Genomic DNA, 17,901 nt, shown 5'->3' on the forward strand with positions numbered 1-17,901 from the left:
TCTGGAGCATTCAGATGTGTGTTAACAATGCCAATGAGGAAAGACATCAGCAGTGATGTTAGAGTAGCTGTTAAGTGTTGAAAAGCTTGTGTCTGAACAAACCACGACACTTCTGGAACAATGTGCTTTATACAGACAAGATCAAATTGGAGATGTTTGGCTGTAATGCACAGCATCACGTTTGGTGAACACAACATATCAGCACAAACACTTCATACCAACTGTCAGCACAGTGGAGGAGGGGTGATGCTTTAGGCTTGATTTGCAGCCACAGGGCCTGGGCACCTTGCAGTCACTGAGTTGACCATGAACTTCTCCGTGTCGTGGTCCTGAGCCGTTTGACCAGTGAAGTTCTGATATTGTTAAATTCTTCTGTGGTGTTTCTTTGTTTGCTTATAATTTAGATTCTTAGTTTATTGTAGATTTTGCAGTTTTGAACATTTCCTCTGTGTTTCAGTTTTGAGTATTTCACTCTATTACAGTGTTTATGGTTTTCCCTCAGTGTGCTTGCCTCCCTGTGTGTCAAGTCTGCATTTTTGTTTGTCGTGTTTAGTCATTTCCTGTTTTACATTGTTAGCTCATGTCTCGTGTGCTTGGCGTCCAGTTTTGCTTCCCTTGTCCTTTTAGTTAGATTCAGTTCGCCTGTGCTCCCTGGTGTGTCCTATCTCCCTGATTACCTCATGTGTGTATATCTTGTCTGCATCTTCCTCCTGTTCTTTGTCGCATCCTCTATGGTATCCCGTCCTCTGTTCATGAGCTTTCTGTTGCTCGTGTAATCTTTTAGTTGTAATGCTCATTTTGTTGGCTCCTGACCTCCTGAGTACTTTTTAAGTCAGCTGTTTTCCTGCAAATAAGTCAAGTCCTGTTTTCTGAGGGATGCATTTGGTTCCTCTCCTGCCTGCCACACTCCGCTACATATGACACTCCAAAGTATTCTAGAGAAAAATGTTGGCTGAAACTGGGTCATGAAACAGGACAATGATCCCAAGCACAGCAGCAAGTCTACAACATAACTCAGTCCAGACCTCAACCTGAATGAAATGTGTGCTGGGACCTTAAGAGAATTGAGCATAAACTAATATCTGTAAACATAAATGAATTGAAGCTGAATGCTCTAAAGAAGAGTGGACCAAAACTCCTCCAGAACAATGTGAGAGACTGACAAAAACCACTCACAAAACAATTAGTTCAGGTTACTGCTGGTGGTTCTGGGTGAAGCTATGAAATCATGGGGTGTACTTAGTTTTTCAGAGGACTGCATAGAGTCCTGTGAACACAACTGTATGTTTCTGTTGTTGCATGTGGCACCTGTGCAGTGTGTGTGAAGTGTGACATGCAGGAGCGCATGATAAGCCCGGCCCTCATCCCGCTGACCCCCAACCTGGGAGTGAAGACTGAGACCATTCGGGACTTCCTGCCTGGCACTAAGGGCTCAGCCAAGCAAAGCCCGGCACTACAGACACTGAAAGCAATCAAGTAAGAGTGGGCATCATTGCCGAGGGCCTTCCAACTATAGCCAGAAATAGCTGACCATCATTATGAGCTTTGGTTCCTTCCCATTTTCTCATGTGAGTGTGAACGGTCTCGCTCTATGACAGCTGGGATAGGCTCCAGCCTCCCTGCGATGGATAGATGGAGTGAGGGAAGGAAGTCTTGTGTGTGCATGATCTTGTTTACAGCTGTGCTCCATCAGCCGTGCGCATATCCAGTAACGCCCATCCTCTGTATGTTTAGCTCCTTTGTTTTAGCGGGGGTGTATTGGAATATTTCTAAGCTGAAACTTTCCCGTCACATCTGAGTGTACTTTGTTCAGCTGGAGTTAGCTGCTCCGATGCTGGAAAAGTTACGTGACCAGAAAAGTCCCACTCCAGTTTGTTAGGAAAGGTTTTGACCTCGTAAACTTGGAATCAGCGGTCGACTGTAGACAAGCAAACCACAAGATAAAATATTAATATTCCAGAGAATGGGAGAATGTTTGTTGTAAAGTTTTGACAGATAAATAAAATACTTCCTACCAAACACAAAACAAATACGGATTCCCGTTTAACAGCAGAAACACTGATTCATTTTATAAGCTTCTAAATCAAATAGTCTGCATGGACAGTGCCATACAGAAAATAAGCTACATTTGCTTCCAGGATAAAGTTAAACCGTCCATCCTTATGTTATTCAGACAGTGCATTTATTTTAAACCCCACAGAAACTGTAGATGTATGAATACTGAATGTATGTCAGTAGAAGAATATGTACATGCCTTTTTTTTTTTTTTCCCCACAAACCCATGCAGTGCATTGGATATTGTCTCATTAATGCTATCACATTTCTAAAGTAGTCAGCTACACATTAAGTCAAACATGCTGAGCTGAGCTGAAAGGTGTGCAGCACAATTCTCACAAGTATGAGACAGCTGCTTAACTCACTCAGGCAGTCAGATTTACATTTTTCACTTATAATGATGTGTTAATGTTGTCAAGCAGCTGAATATATGTTAAATATATTTTCAACAACCTGTGCGCTTCTAGATGCTCAGCTGTTGTTACAAAGCTGATGTCATTTCTTCCAAAAATATGCACACGCATACATAAGCCTCACCGTCTGTACTGATGATAGAACGCCGGCACTGAGGTAGAACTTGATTTGCATTAGTTTTACATTTTCGGGAGCTACAGCATGCTGTAATGTGTGTCAGTGTGCGAGTCTGCGCATTTGTTTTGCATACCAGAAAGTCAGAAAATTGTTCTTTATGTACTTGAGCTAGAAAATAGGTCACAAGGTAAACAAACTCACCTCAGCAGGGATGATGTCATTCGCTCTGCGTGTGATGTTTTTCACATGTTTGCTGCTGAAGCTCATTATAGACACCAGTCCTTCATTGTTGATTAACTATGTGTGTGTGTGTGCTCGTGTGTTTGTGGGCTGCAGAGTTCTGCACGCAGACGGAGTGTGTGAGAGTGTGTTGTACGGCCTTCCACTGGTGATCCGCCCAACCACCTGCTGGCAGCTGGACTGGGATGAAATGGAAACCAACCAGAACTTGTTCGACGCGCTCTGCCACACACTGAAGGTGGATTTTCTGTTTTGTTTTTTTTTTTCCATCTTTCCTAGTTTATCAGCTTATTTTAAGTCTGCGTATGATGCAAATGTAAAATCCATTTTGCCAGTCTACATCTCAGAATTTGCATAATGCAAATCAAGTTCTTTTTAGTATTTAAGAAAATAGTTGGAGAGTATTCACGGGGGGTTTTGGACATTTATACTTCCCAACTTATACAAACCCATTTCCAAACACACTGGGACAGTGAAAACAAAAAGCAGTGGTTTGTAAATCTCATAAACCAATATTTTATTTATAATACATTTTATACTGTAGATGATGAGATATTCAGTATTTTGAGGAACATTATTCTGAAAATGATCCACAATTTGCAGATGCAGTTTGAACATTTGAAATGTTTTCATTTTCTGTTGCGAATAAGAATGGAGTGTCAGTATATTCTGTTTTTATATACATTTTGCACAACTTCTTTGCAATCGGGTTTGAAGTAATAATGTAGCACAGCAGGTCTATGTTAAAAATGCTTAGTTCAATTGTTATTTGTTTTTCCCTCTTTCAGAGTCGTGACTTGTTCCTGCTGCTGCAGGTGGAGCCTGCTCAGAAGTCTGCAGCTGGAGGCTCAGGTCCATGTGTGTGTGTGTGTGTGTGTGTGTGTGTGTGTGTGTGTGTGTGTGTGTGTGTGTGTGTGTGTGTGTGTGTGTGTGTGTGTGTGTGCACTCATAGGCCATGTGTTTGCGTTCATCACAGGTGTGTATTCCCACTATATCCTCCAGCCATCCTCATCTCTCTCCCTACTGCTGAAGCCTGTGGTCTCCAGAGAGTTGCTGCTGCCCTGCTCCCAGCTGTCCTCATCCCAGGACCCTGCATATCATGCCATGCAGACTATACAGGTTAGATGACTTCTGGTTGCTCTAAAAAAAAAATTAGAGAAGTAAACACAGAGATCTAGAATTTAAAAGCAGAAGCAGATACTTTATCTTTAATTGCACTGACATTTACACTAATACGATCTAAGTATCTAAGCCATTATATTTGAGTTAAAGCTACAGAAATACAGAAAAGGCTCAATATGGCTCTAATTTAGACATACACTGTCCTGTAAATAGAAAGTAAATCTTCTTTCATTTCAAAAGTTGCATTAGGACATAATAAAAATCATTTGGTTCTTACCAGGTTCTAAAATGATTTAAATACAACCTGAGGTAAACAAAAACACATAACATATTACATCATGCCATTAATGTAGAAGTAGCTTGTAAAAAACTAAGTATACTGTAGCTTGTAAAACTACCTCATGCAGCAATGACTTGACTTCAATTTTGTCCCAACATAACTCAATGTGTATATGCAGACATGGGTTTCAGCTGTCGCAGTCCTCGTCGCAGCCACTCTTGAACAAGAGACAGCGTCAGAAGCGTCTCACCTGGGCTAAAGACAAAAAGGACTGGACTGCTGCTGAGTGCTCCAAAGTTATGTTCTCTGATCAAAGTCAATTTTGCATTTCCTTTGGAAATCAAGGTCCCAGAGTCTGGAGGAAGAGAGGAGAGGCACAGAATCCATGTTGCTTGAGGTCCAGTGTAAAGTTTCCACAGTCAGTGATGGTTTGGGGTGCCATCTGCTGGTGTTGGTCCACTGTGTTTTCTGAGGGCCAAGGTCAACGCAGCCGTCTGCCAGGAGGTTTTAGAGCACTTCATGCTTCCTGCTGCTGACCAACTTTATGGAGGTGCAGATTTCATTTTCCAACAGCACTTGGTCCCTGCACACAGTGCCAAAGCTACCAGTACCTGGTTTAAAGACCATGGTATCCCTGTTCTTTATTGGCCAGAAAACTCACCTGACCTTTAACCCCATAGAAAATCTATGGGCTATTGTGACGAGGAAGATGTGATACGCCAGACCCAACAATTCAGAAGAGCTGAAGGCCACTATCAGAGAAACCTGGGCTCTCATAACACCTGAGCAGTGCCACAGACTGATCGACTCCATGCCACGCCGCATTGCTGCAGTAATCCAGGCAAAAGGAGCCCCAACTAAGTACTGAGGGCTGTACATACTCATACTTTTCATGTTCATACTTTTCAGTTAGCCAACATTCCTAAAAACCCTTTTTTTGTATTGGTCTTCAGTAATATTCTAATTTTCTGAGATCCTGAATTTGGGGTTTTCATTAGTTGTCAGTTATAATCATCAAAATTAATATAAACACTTGAAATATAATATACAAGATTCACTTTTTGAGTGGAATTACTGAAATAAATGAACTTTTTCATGATATTCTAATTTTATGACCAGCACCTGTATATACATACAGAGGACTTCATGGTTGACTCAGTTAATGCAAGGTGCACAGGTCCTGTTGCTGCAAAACGATTCCAAATCATCACCCCTCCTCTTCCATGCTTGACAGGTAGTATGAGGTGTTTGTGCTGAAATGCTGTTTTGGTTTGACCAAATGTGGTTCTATGCATTGCAGCCAAACACCTTTGAGCTGTCCAAAGTTGTGCTGCCATGTTAGAGAGGAGAGGCTCTCTCTTGGCAAGCCTTCCAAACAAGCCACACTTGTTCAGTCTTTTTCTGATTGTGCTGCCATAAACTTTAACATTTAACATGCTAACTGAGGTCTGTAGAGTCTGCAATGTAGCGCTCGGATTTTTTGCAGTTTCTTTTAATGATGTGCTTGATGTATTTGATCTTAATTCCTATGCACACTACTTCTGGATTTTCGGTTAATTTATGTTAAATAATGACACCGTGTTATTCATACATATTTGTGTATTCATTTAATGTGGTGTTTTGTTGTTCATCTGAGGTTCTGTTTATTTAATTTTCAGCTCTACTAAGGACCACAATTTTTTTTATGTCTTCGTCTTTCGGCTGCTCCATTTTGAGGTCACCACAGCAAATCATCTGCCTCCATCTCACCCTATCCCTAACATCCTGCTCTGTCACACCAGCCCTCTGCATGTCCTCCTTCACTATGTCCATGAAGCTCCTCTGAGGTCTTCCTCTTCTTCTTCTACCTGGCAGCTCCATATTCAGCATCCTTTGCCCAGTTATCCATTATCCTTCCTCTGCACATGTCCAAACCATTTCAGCCTCTCAAACCCCTAAACAGCACCGACTCTGCAGCTGAAAGAATAAAAACTAAAACTGTCGGGAGCAGGTTATGGTCTGAGTTTCTGTTTAAAGGCAGCAGGAAGCGGCACATTTTCACTGAGTCTTTTATTTAAAGCAGTACAGTATAAATTCTCTGCTGGGAGAATATGTTCTATATGTGCAGCTTAGCTGTAAGCTGTAATTTTTCACCGTAATCAGGCTGTGGGACAGTAAGCTTTAATGTTTAAATGGGTCCAGTTTAAAGTTTCAAAGCTCTAATCTTCACCTTAGACATGAACAGCAGCATTGAAAGCACGATCAGCAATAAAATTATTAATTGGAACTAAAATGTTTATTTTACCATTTATGATTACTGATTTTTCTGCTGCATTAATCGTGTGCCCTTTTTGCAACAGTTTTCCATTTTGCAGTTATAATTTCTATGTTCTTTATAGATTTTTGATCACCATTTATTATCATCATCTGATGTCTCTGATTGGAGAAGGTGGCACACATAGGGATCATTGCCAGTACTGCAACTCTCGTCCACGCTCTTGTCACTTCTCGCTGGTCTACCACTCAAACTTCTCCGTAAATTAGAGATGGTTCAAAACTCTGCTGCACGTATCATTACCCGAACCTCCTCTACTCAACACAGTACTCCCATCCTTCAGGACCTACACTGGCTTCTAATCGACTACTGTATCAAATACAAGATTCGTCTTCTCAGCTTCAAATCTCTTCATAACCTTGCTCCCCCCTACATTGCTGCTCTAATCCATTACTATACTCCCTCACGCCCACTTCGTCACTGCTCCTCACTATACCTTCTGTCCGTTTAGCAACTATGGGGTCTAAAGCCTTTTGTCATACAGCACCCCATCTCTGGAACGCTCTACCGCAACCGCAATAAACAGCTTATCTCTTTTTAAATCTCACCTAAAAACCCATCTTTTCAAACAAGCTTTTGGCCTGTAACTGGGTGGGTTCTAGGATTTTATCTTGGTCTTAACTACTGTTTTGCTTTTCTTCAATTTTTGTTTAAGAGATAAGATAAGATAAAACTTTAATGATCCCACGATGGGGAAATTTGCGCATTACAGCAGCTCAGTACATTGTTTATTGTGTAATTGTGTTTTCTCTTTTGCTGTTTTCATCTTTGATTGTTTTTTTACCTGTAAGGCGACCTTGAGTGCCCTGAAAGATGCCTATAAATAAAATGTATTATTATTATTATTATTAGCACCTTGTCACTCTGTATCTCTCTTTTTGAGCCGATTACTTTGCACGTTAAAGGTCACTCGTTGCTGTCTAAACATTCAATCGATACCCGTGTGCTTTCTGTTTTAGAGCTGTCTCACTCAGCTGGACGAGGAGTTTGTTTTAAACCCTCTCTCACTGAGCAGTAACCTCTACCAGCACCTCAAGAGCCGAGGCCTGCTCTCACAGCCACGATACCCATACAGGTCAGCCCTCTGTGATTATATTTGAACATGGGGTGAAATTAAGTGCATAAAGGAAAGGATGTGGTGGTCTGTACCATTAGAGAAGGTGTAGCTAAATGCCAATGATAAAGAAGCTGTGAGGACAACATTATTAGTCATGTTACAGATGAGTATAATAATGTGGTAGTGGTCATTATGAGGACATGATATTGAGGAGCTGAGCTGTTTGTGTTCCCAGGCTCCAGTCACCACTAGAGGCCCCTAAAAGCACAGGCAGCAGACAGCCACGGCAGGTAAGCAAAACAGCTTTATGACAGTGTGAAGGTCACTATCCAATGCTTATATGGGTCATAGCATGAGTGGAGTTTGTGAATCAAGAGCCCTTTGACAACATGAAGCACCATTCTCATTAAAGCACGTTGCAGCTGTTTCCGTGTGCTCGAGTAGTGCCACTTTTCTCTTCTGCTTCACTTCCTTATTTATTCACTAGATGGCAACGCACACCGCAGCCAGACATGCATAAACAAGCCTTTTGGATAAAACGTTTAAGCATGAAACTAAACATGAGAATGAAAAAATGTGAAGTTATCCGACATAATTTTCAGAACAAGCACAACATTGTTTGGAAGAAGTAGTTCAGCACGAGCAGATGTGCGAGTTAAACTGAACAAACAGAGCTATTGTGTGAGCATGTCCTCTGGAAGTAGTTTAGGTAATCAGGCATTACTGTTGCAGTTGGTTGAGGTGGAACTAGTTTTAACTGCTTAATTTGTGGTCAGGTAGTCCTAAACTATCGGTCAGCGAGCCAGCACTCTTTAAATGTATTGTTTTGTATACTGTTGTGTGGTATGGAAAGCACACCGTCAGATGATTGAGCTCTGAAACAAGACAAAGAACCAAACACAGATTTTGTAAAGGAGGCCAAAAACTGAAAAGATTATGGGCCAGTGGTTAATCTTTAATATTGCTTTGTGTTTTATAATCTTTATCGTTTCTTCAAAAACACTTCCTGAAATACCACGTTTAGTCTAAAGCAGCAAAGCGCCTCATAAATGTACCTGAAGAACACGAGAATCATGGTGTCGCTCGCAGACATGGATGCGTCTGCAGCCCAAAGTTTAGTTAAAACCCAAAAGTAAAATGTTATTTCAGGAGGCGGTGAAGTTACCTCATTGAGTCAGATGATTACTGTGTTTCTGATGTGAAATAGATAATGTAGTGAATCATTCTTCAGTTTCATTTTAGAGTTTTCAAACTGAGTCATAAACTCTGATTAAACAAGCTCACAGTCCGTACTGTGGTACTTTCTGACACTATTGTCAAAGATAACACAGTTGAGATTAAGTGGTTTTGTATTGCAAAGGGATTCTTCTAAAAAAAAAAGAAGAAAATTCAGAGTTTCCAGAAGATTCAGCTGGAGGTTTGTCAGGTATTTCAAATGTAGTCACTGCTGCAGTGGTATTCTATTGTGTTCTTTATACTGCAATTTCAGGCCAGTATTCATTTATTCAAAGTATATTCAGAGTACAGTGCAGTAGAGTATGGTATTTCCTGTGGATTTCACAGTCTCACTTATGAACTTTAACCCTTATTTTATTTTTTTTTAATTCACATCAACTGAGGCCTGCTGTGTCCTGAGGGTGTATAACTGTTGGCAGTGTGACTCATCAGGGTTGATAAGGCCGCTGACATGCAAAAAGTTCAGTTCAGCGGGAAAACACAGAGAAAGTGTTTATTCACTCTGCTTTTGCTTTGTTCTGTGACGCGCTCTCACTTCAGCTGACCTCAGACTTGAAGTCCAAACATGATGTTCCCTTTTTTGCTGCGTTCATGTATTCTTCCTGTCTACCTCCTTCAGAGCCTCCTCCTCCACTCTTTTATCTCAAAAGTTGCATCTATTAAAAACTGAGTGCTTCTGATTCAGAATGTGAATATATGTGTGTGTGTGTGTGTGTGTGTGTGTGTGTGTGTGTGTGTGTGTGTGTGTGTGTGTGTGTGTGTGTGTGTGTGTGTGTGTGTGTGTGTGTGTGTGTGTGTGTCGCCTCCATTTAGCTACAAAACCACGGTCGCCAACTGGGAATGAACAGCAAGGTCAGGGCCACCGTGGCTCCGCTACCCTCTTCCTCCATCTCCTTTTCCTCCTCCCTGGGACCTCCTCCTGCGAAGGCTTCCCGCCCAGCTCTGAGCTTCCTCAGCAGCGGCAGCAGCAGCCGGGCCCTGGCCCCTAACCGGCAGGAAGAAAATGATGATGATAATAACTCTGTGCTAATACAGTAAGAATGCTGCAGGGTTGGTAGAAGAAAGTGGGCAAAGTACATTCTTTACACACTTGGAAATCCTGATGTTCCACTTCAAAGGGGTTCCAGAGATTAACAGTACAGCTTAGTCAGCATCCCAGCACAAACATACACACACATTTGGCTAATTGGTCTCCACTATAAAGTTTGTGAGCAATCAGGCAGCTCATAAAGCCTTTAAAGAAGGGGGGGACAGGCTAATTTACACGTAAATGTACACAGGAGATAGTGTGACATGCTTGTGAACACACTTGCTCTGCGCTACACTCTGGGTGGTTCTTTTGACATTTTCTTTCATCTCTATTTATTCTCACCGCTCGAACAATATTAGCAAGATCTGAATTTAACAAGTCTCCGATGCTGCATTTGCAAGCGCACGTATGTCTGTGCGAGTGTGAGAAAGGAAAGTTTCGACTCGCTACCATGCGCAGATTGCTGAATTGGCAAAACGTCAAAAATCACACGCCATAAACAATGAAAAAAAAAAAGCAGGATAAAAGATGAAGAGAAGGGAAACAGCAGGACAATGGAAGCTTCAGTCAAAAAAAAATGGAGGGAAGTAATAAGAAGTGGCAAAAAAAAGAACAAAAAGTGGGTGGTGTGTGGGAGATCAGAGGAAGATTAAACGCTGATGGATGTATAAAAAGCACTGTCTGTGCGCCAGAGCGCACACAGAAACACGCACAGTTAAAGTCAAAAGGAAACTAGCTACAAAACTACAATTGATGCTTAATAATCAGACATACTGTATGTGGCGTATAAAGACTTATAGCACACATATGCGCATTCCTTCTTCCTGTTGCCCTTGTTGAACACAGCTTCACTGTTTTAATGAGTCGGAGACAGAGAGGCCTCTCTGCTCGCCTTTACCCCTGCAGCCAGCTCTCTCTCTGAGGGTTGAAAGGCAGTGTGGGGGGGGGGGGGGGAAGAAAACTGATAAAAATCTCCAGTGTGTTCGCTGAAAAAGTGAATATGACAACTTTGCGTTAGAAAAAAAAAATTCCATTGTGTGTGTGTGTGTGTGTGTGTGTCATGATTTAAAGTTAGCACATTAACTGCTCTTTCTGCACGCTGTCACATTTACACTCGTTCTCATAGTGATTCACTTTCTTACGTTCGTTAGTTGTCCGTCGTCACTGTTGTGAATTCATTTCCTGTGAATGAGCATTGTCACACACACACACACACACACACACACACACACACACACACACACACACACACTCACACTCACAGGTTTAATGAGTCTCCCGCCATTCCACCCCCTTACTGAATCTTATAACATTAGGCACAACCAAGTGGCCAGTGACTTCACGGCGTTGTGATGTCACGTTACTTCCGCATTCACAAATTACAGCAACAACGATGCTTTTGTCTCTGAAGAGAATTCGCCCGGACCTTCAAAACGGGCCACTGACATTTTCCCCACTTCCCCCTGTCTCTCTTTTTCTCCATCCGTTCCCTCTTCGCTCTCCACTTTCTTCTTAATCCTCGTGAGCTCTGAGAAGCTGACTCAACTGTATGTGAATTTCATAAATTTGTTCAGATGGAACAACAGCAGCCTCTCTGTCCCCAGAGAGGTCGAAGGGTTAGAGCCAAAGCGCTTCTGTGTGACTTGCACATTATTAGGCACACTCTTCCCTAAATGTCACAGCTGTTAGAGCTCGACGTGACATGACAAAAGTTTGATTGTTTGTTAATTCACAGAAAGTTTAACTGGCGAGAAAGTGTCCCGCCTGTCAGGTGACTTTTCAGGTGTTGACCTTAAAGGACGAGTTCTCAGAAAAACGTTTGTAACGGCTCGTCTCACAGCGTCGATTCGGTCGTGTTCCTGTTCAGCGTTCACTTTGGTTTGTTTGACCTGTTTTTAAGCGACTTCGCTGTCTGAGAAAGGAAACTGGCATGCATTCATATTTGTTGTTGTTTGCTGATATTGCAGTAGATGATTCTCTCTCTACATATATATAAAAATCTGCATTTGATCTGTTTGTCTTCTGTGGATTAATAAAATATTTTGTGGGTGGATGACTGCAGTTGCATTTCTGTGTGATAAGGTGCTGCTAGTAGAAAGAAGGGCATCTAACCACCTTTAACCTTTTACCTCCCACGGGTTTCCCTGCAGAATGATGGCACTTTAAGTTTCCGACGCTGATAGCACAATGAAGAGGTGCATAGATACAGTATGAACATGTCAAATATTTAATCATGATCTCTTAAAAAGGAATACACCCCTAAACAATTAAGTGCATCTGGTGATTGGCAGAGTGTGAAACAAAAACTTTAAGAATGTTTTAAATCTTAAGCCACTTACATATTGAAATGAACCTTTTTAAAGGTGCAATAGGCACGTTACCCTTTCCCGTTGGCTCTGGAGGGGGTTGCTGTTGTCTCGGGATCCTAACTGGTGCTACTTTTGTTTAGTAGCTTAACTTTATTTAAGGACGCAGCTGTGGTTCTTGTCTAACATCATCAGACTCCTCTCATGGACGAGGACGGGACTGTTACCCCAAGGAAAAAGGAAGGTCACATTATAGGAACCTTCCTCAGTAACTGACAAACATTCAGCGAGGCTGCTTCACAGTAAAACTTCTCTATTTGCTGCATAGCAATGTGTGACATTTTGAGAAGCGATGCTGGGTACAAGCCTCTGTGTTGCTACTGCAAGCTTGATTTTTTTTTTCTTTTTGGTGTAGCATGCAACTTTGCTTAGTAGTGTGTCTACTTAACCTAAGTCTTTGGTATTATATGACAATAGCAAGATAAACAGAAAAAGAAAAAAAAAGTGAAAACTTCATGCCGAAGTTCTTCTAATAACTTTTAAAAGGTTGTCTTTTTTCTGAGAGATGAACAAAACTCCAGCTATAACTAAACTAAGAGTTATAGTTTCCTTATATCTGAACTTGTGATTAAGCACAACCTGAACCGGTTTGTGAATCTTAATTTCCAAAGAAATGAAAAGGATGAGGCAGTGGTAAGGTGCTTCATCAGTCACTGTGGTGCAGGAGACAGTTTGTTTCCTACTTTCTAAGTTTGGATGCATAGTTTCCCGAGCTGTGGGGAGGTGACCTTTCACTTTGCAGACGCGTCTGTGCGATCAACTTGAAGGTTCTGAACTACAAAAAAGACTTTTGTGGCTTGATTGTCTAAAAATGCAATAGTATTTTTGTTTTCCGTACCATCTATATCTGAGTCAGGATAATATTAGTGCTGTGACTTCCTGTTTTATGCGTAATGTTCCATTTCCTTTTTTGCTGCAATCTGCAGAGCAGAAAAAATAATGGTTCAGACTCTCTGTCTGTCTCACAGACTGTAATACATTGTCTCTTTCCTGCTATTGTCCTTACTTACCACAGGATACTGATACTATACACATGGAAGAATAAACACACAAGTCACAGATCATATACAGGCAGAGAATAATCATCTCTCTTACCAGCAGCTCTGAGCGAGAACCGAAAGAGGAAGTTCATCTCTGCGAGGAGGAAGTGAGGAGGTGAAGTCAGAAGGTTACAGAACCTGAAGTGGAATCCTGCAAGAGAAAACTGAAAGGTCTCTACTCCTACACGTCTGAGAAGCATGCACATTTTGCACATGTGCAAGGCTCCGAGATAAAGTCAGGAGCACAAATCTGCGAAGAGCAGGTGCAGCCGCCATTATCGTCAGGAGAAGCACGTAGTTTTGCAAATGAAGACGTACGAATGAGAAACTGCCATTTCCTTTAGGTAGCACTGAGTGAAAGCGAGAGTGAATGAACCGCTATTTCAGACACACGTGACTTGAACTGGTTTGCCCACATGGAGGCAAAAATAAAGCGCCGGTGGTCTGCCGAGTCAAACATGAGAGGAAACCGGACGGTTTCAGGTGTGTCTCGTGTCAGAAAGCGCAAATTTCTTGTCAGATGCCCACAACAGGTTTCGTGCACTGCAATGTTGAAACAGAATGAGGAAACAACCATCGAAGTTGTTTTATATTAAGAAGTGCAGCTGACAGGTGGGAAATTTTCAAAGGCAAAGCCAAAAAAAACTGTCTTGTTTGACATGAAAGATAACATTCTTAACATTTTAAGCCTGACACTGTTTTTGTTACTCATTTATTGAGTAGAGGAACTACATGAGTAAAAGGCTATTGGCCTGGCCTGATGGTTTCTTGGATGAAGTTTCCACTGCTACATGGATTAACTGGGTTTACATCAAAGCTGCACCATTGATAGTGTTTGTTAGAACTCATGCAAGCACCACAGCAGGGAAAACAATAGACGATCCAACAAAGGAAACAGAGAAAACAGGACTATTTATACACATAAGGGCAACCAGGGAAGTGGAAGTAGGAGAATAATAATGCACAGCATCATCAGAGAGATTGCATAAGAAGTAAAACTGAAGAAAAATGCAAAAGTCACAGGCCAACAAAGTCAAACAGGAAGTAACTGTCATGGTCTGTAAGTTTGTTGTTGTGAGTTCTTAGTTTATGTTATTCAGGGTTAGCCTTTAGGGGGTTTTCTTTATATATTGTTTGTAATATTAGGATTCCAAGTCTTAGTTAGTGTTTCTTTAAGATCTAGTTTCTGTTAGCATTTAGTGTTTGTTTATGTGATTCCTTGTGTTTTAAGCTGCTGCGTGTATGTGTGTGTCTAGTATCATATATTTGTTGGGTTCTTCCTTCCTTAGTTGAGTAGTTTGTTGTCTCCTGTGTCTTGTGTCTAGAGGTTTTCTTCCCTGGTTCTGAATGTCTGATTCTGTCCACCTGTGCCTTGTTCACCAGTTGTTCCCACATCCCAGGTACCCACAGAGTAACCATAGCCCTGTCTCCCCTCTCTTAGTTGTCAGAGTGTCTCACCTGTGTGGACCTGGCTGTTCCACCTACTTGACAAAAATTGTGTTTTTTTTGTTCAAGTCGGTCTGCTCCTGAGTCTGACACTAACTTAACACAGACACCAACTGGACCCAGGAATGCTGAGGGATGCCGGGGAAATAAACAGAAACACAAGGAATGAAATATCAGTAACAAAAGCTAAACTAGATTCCAGAAGTAACAACAACTAAATATTAAGGACTTTAAAAACTTTACTGAGAAAGTGATCATAAACAAGCCAAACAGAAGACACCTCATAGAAGAATAAAGATACAAAACTCAAAAGGATCACAAGCCCCTGGAAAATCATTAAAATGGGGGGGGGTTGTATTTTATACTTGTTTGTTGTTACTTGTGTACAGCACTTTGGCCAATGGCATTGATTTTAAAGTGCTTTATAAATAAAGTTGCATTCAGTTTATCTAATATAGTTGTAGATACATGGTGACGGCGCTAATGTCGGCCTGGGATTTATATTAGATTCATGGCTTAAAACACTGTGAGGAGTGACACAAGTGGCCAAAAATATGATGACATCATGAAGTAAAACAAAAACTCTGGATTGCAGATGGACGGCTTTGATGTCTCCTAACTGCAAAGGTGTTAGCTGTAAGCTAGCTAACCAGCTAAACTATGAATGGATGGATTTCTGTGTTGTTTCTCAGAAGTCAGAGAAACTTGTTTTTCTCTGGTCTCGCTTCTGTTTCCTCTCATCTTTGGAAAATTAGGGTAATGTGAAGGTAGCAGTTTCATTTTACTTTGTTGGTTTGGTTTCTGTCAGCACAGGCAAAGGGAGAAACCATTACAGTGTGTTATTAATATATTATCTGTTACATATATTTATGATTCATTTGGTTGCAGGTTTGCATATCATAGCACACTGCTCTGTTGTCCAATCGACGACTGCCCTTCAATATGAAGCCTTTTAGAAAGGAGAATCGCTCTCTCTCTCTCTCTCTCTCTCTCTCCCTACCAATGCACGTGTTTATGAAAAAGCAGGTTTCAGTGCCTCTTGCTGTTGGGCCGGTCCTGTTCTCTTTCCGTAAGCCTGACGTGACCTTTAAATAAAGAGGCAGAGCAGGAGACCTCGGTGGGAAGAAGACAGTCACACAGTGTTGAGGATAGGCAGTGAAAAGGACATGAAGACTGTGACTGACATGATAATGGTTAACACAGTGGGTGGGTGGGTGAGAACACACAGTAAAACAGAGACCTCAAACCTGTGGACAAAACTGTCTGGCAAAAGATAGAGTCGTGTTGCTAGAAATGGTGCTAACACACCCACACACATACAGCTTTTGTCATGTCTGGTAGAGTAAATCCTGTGTGTTTTTGTGGCACTTAACCTGCAGCAGAATATTAAAGTGCTTACTAGACTTGACATTTTTCTCCAAAACATGGGAAAACTCACAGAAGTTGATCTGAAACCATGAAGTGAGGTCACTCAAAGCCTTTCAGTATGAGGCTGCCACACACACACACACACACACACACACACACAAGACACAAACGCACACAAGGGGACATGGCAGCAATGGTGGAATCCATGCAGATGCACGTTCCAACCCTGATACACATCAGTGTTGACCTGTTTGTGCATTTGTGCGCACCTTAGGTGTCACTCAGGCACACAGCGATATAGGCAGCTGAGCTGTTCTGCAGATGTGTGAAAGGTCAAATAGATAAGGAGAAAAAAGTGAAGAAGAATGAAGAGGAGGTGACAGAAAGATCTGAATCGTGACTAGTTAAAATGGATAAATCGGTCAGCTTGTTGTTGACCATATGTTGAGGTACACAACTGAGATAAAAAGCATAGTTAGTCATGTTGAGAAAGTCTTCTGTATACCTGTTCAGACAGTTCAGCTTTACAGCCTGTCGTGGAGTTCTGCGAGTGTGAGGCTGCTCTGCAGCTGGTTCACACTTCAGGAAGCCTATGCGGCCAAAACAGGCTTAATAGTCCGGAACACAAAGACCTGTCAAACCACAAGTTGATATTTTAACACTTAGCGTATTGAACACGCTGAGCATTCAACCCGTAGCGTGTCACTGAGTGAGCTTTAGATGTGCTGGTAGCTCAAAGCTGCTGGTTGTAGCAACGTTTGACAGGCAGATATGAGACTTAAGTCATGTGTGTTCATTTTATCATCTAAACGCACATTTGTGCAACAAAGTTAACATACAAGTATAGTGCTGTGCAAAAGTCCTGAGCCACCCCTCATTTCTTTGTATTTTGCATCCAAGGAGCCAGACTAAGTCTTACAAAATGTTTCTTTGGACATTGGCTGATTTTTCACTCAGTTTCAGTCTAGTCCTTATATCCTGACCATTTTTAGAGGAATGTTTTTTGTTTGTTAAGCTACTTAACACTGATGTATGAATCATTCGAGCGTCAAAAAGGCACCTAACTCGGGGGATGAACCAGCGTTGAAGAGATCTTGTCAAAATCATAAATGCAGAAAAGTACCATCAGATTTTGATTCATCATGCAGTACAATCTAGAAAGTGTCTGGTTGGCAGCAGCTTCATTTTTCAGCATGACAGTGATCTGCCGGTGCAGTAAAAGCACATCTGGATTAAAAAAACACACACACACACACACAATGGATCAGTCATGGATTGGCCTCCCCAGAGCCTGGACTTCAACACTACTGAAGCAGTGTGGGATCATCTTGACAGAGAACAGAAAAAATGGCAGCCAACAGCCAAAAAAGAGCTTTAACTGTCCTTCAAGAAGCCTGAGGAACTATTCCTGAAGACTAATTAAAGAAATTACAAGAGAGCTGCCTGAGAGTGTTCAGGCTGTGTTGGGAGTCATACGGAATATTGTTCAAAACTGTACAAACTCTGCTGTTGCTTTATAGGCTGTATTTTCATGTATGTTTGCACATGTTTCAATAAATTCCTGCACATGTTTTCCTGGCAAAATATAATAAAATGAGTGGGTGATCAAGACTTTTGCAAAGTACTGTCCTTCCCCAAAAGGTTTAATATCATTGTCAGGACATACCTCAGCATATAACAGACATCTGCTGTAAACTGGTGGTGTACTCTTTTATGTTATTGTGAACAATAATAAAGCTTTTTAAAAAAATTAATAAATGTACTCTGCTGCTAAAATGTCCTTCATCAGCTTACTTCGTTGCTGGTGTTCCTTTTT

General features: G+C 41.5%; 1 protein-coding gene across 5 annotated transcripts in view; it reads left to right on the forward strand.

Moving 5' to 3' along the window:
- The window catches only part of m1ap (meiosis 1 associated protein), a 62,346-nt gene extending 50,483 nt beyond the window's left edge, over window positions 1-11,863 (forward strand). For all 5 annotated transcript variants that reach the window (XM_030722726.1, XM_030722722.1, XM_030722725.1 and 2 more), the window contains 7 exons: window positions 1,317-1,476; window positions 2,923-3,064; window positions 3,615-3,678; window positions 3,803-3,945; window positions 7,502-7,617; window positions 7,835-7,889; window positions 9,649-11,863. In XM_030722726.1, coding sequence (XP_030578586.1) covers window positions 1,317-1,476; window positions 2,923-3,064; window positions 3,615-3,678; window positions 3,803-3,945; window positions 7,502-7,617; window positions 7,835-7,889; window positions 9,649-9,873 — 905 coding nt within the window. In that variant the 3' untranslated portion in view covers window positions 9,874-11,863. The remainder of the gene's footprint in view (window positions 1-1,316; window positions 1,477-2,922; window positions 3,065-3,614; window positions 3,679-3,802; window positions 3,946-7,501; window positions 7,618-7,834; window positions 7,890-9,648) is intronic.
- The last annotated feature ends 6,038 nt before the right edge of the window (window positions 11,864-17,901 follow it).

Source organism: Archocentrus centrarchus (assembly GCF_007364275.1).
Source record: "Archocentrus centrarchus isolate MPI-CPG fArcCen1 chromosome 18 unlocalized genomic scaffold, fArcCen1 scaffold_23_ctg1, whole genome shotgun sequence".
Lineage (NCBI taxonomy): Eukaryota > Metazoa > Chordata > Actinopteri > Cichliformes > Cichlidae > Archocentrus > Archocentrus centrarchus.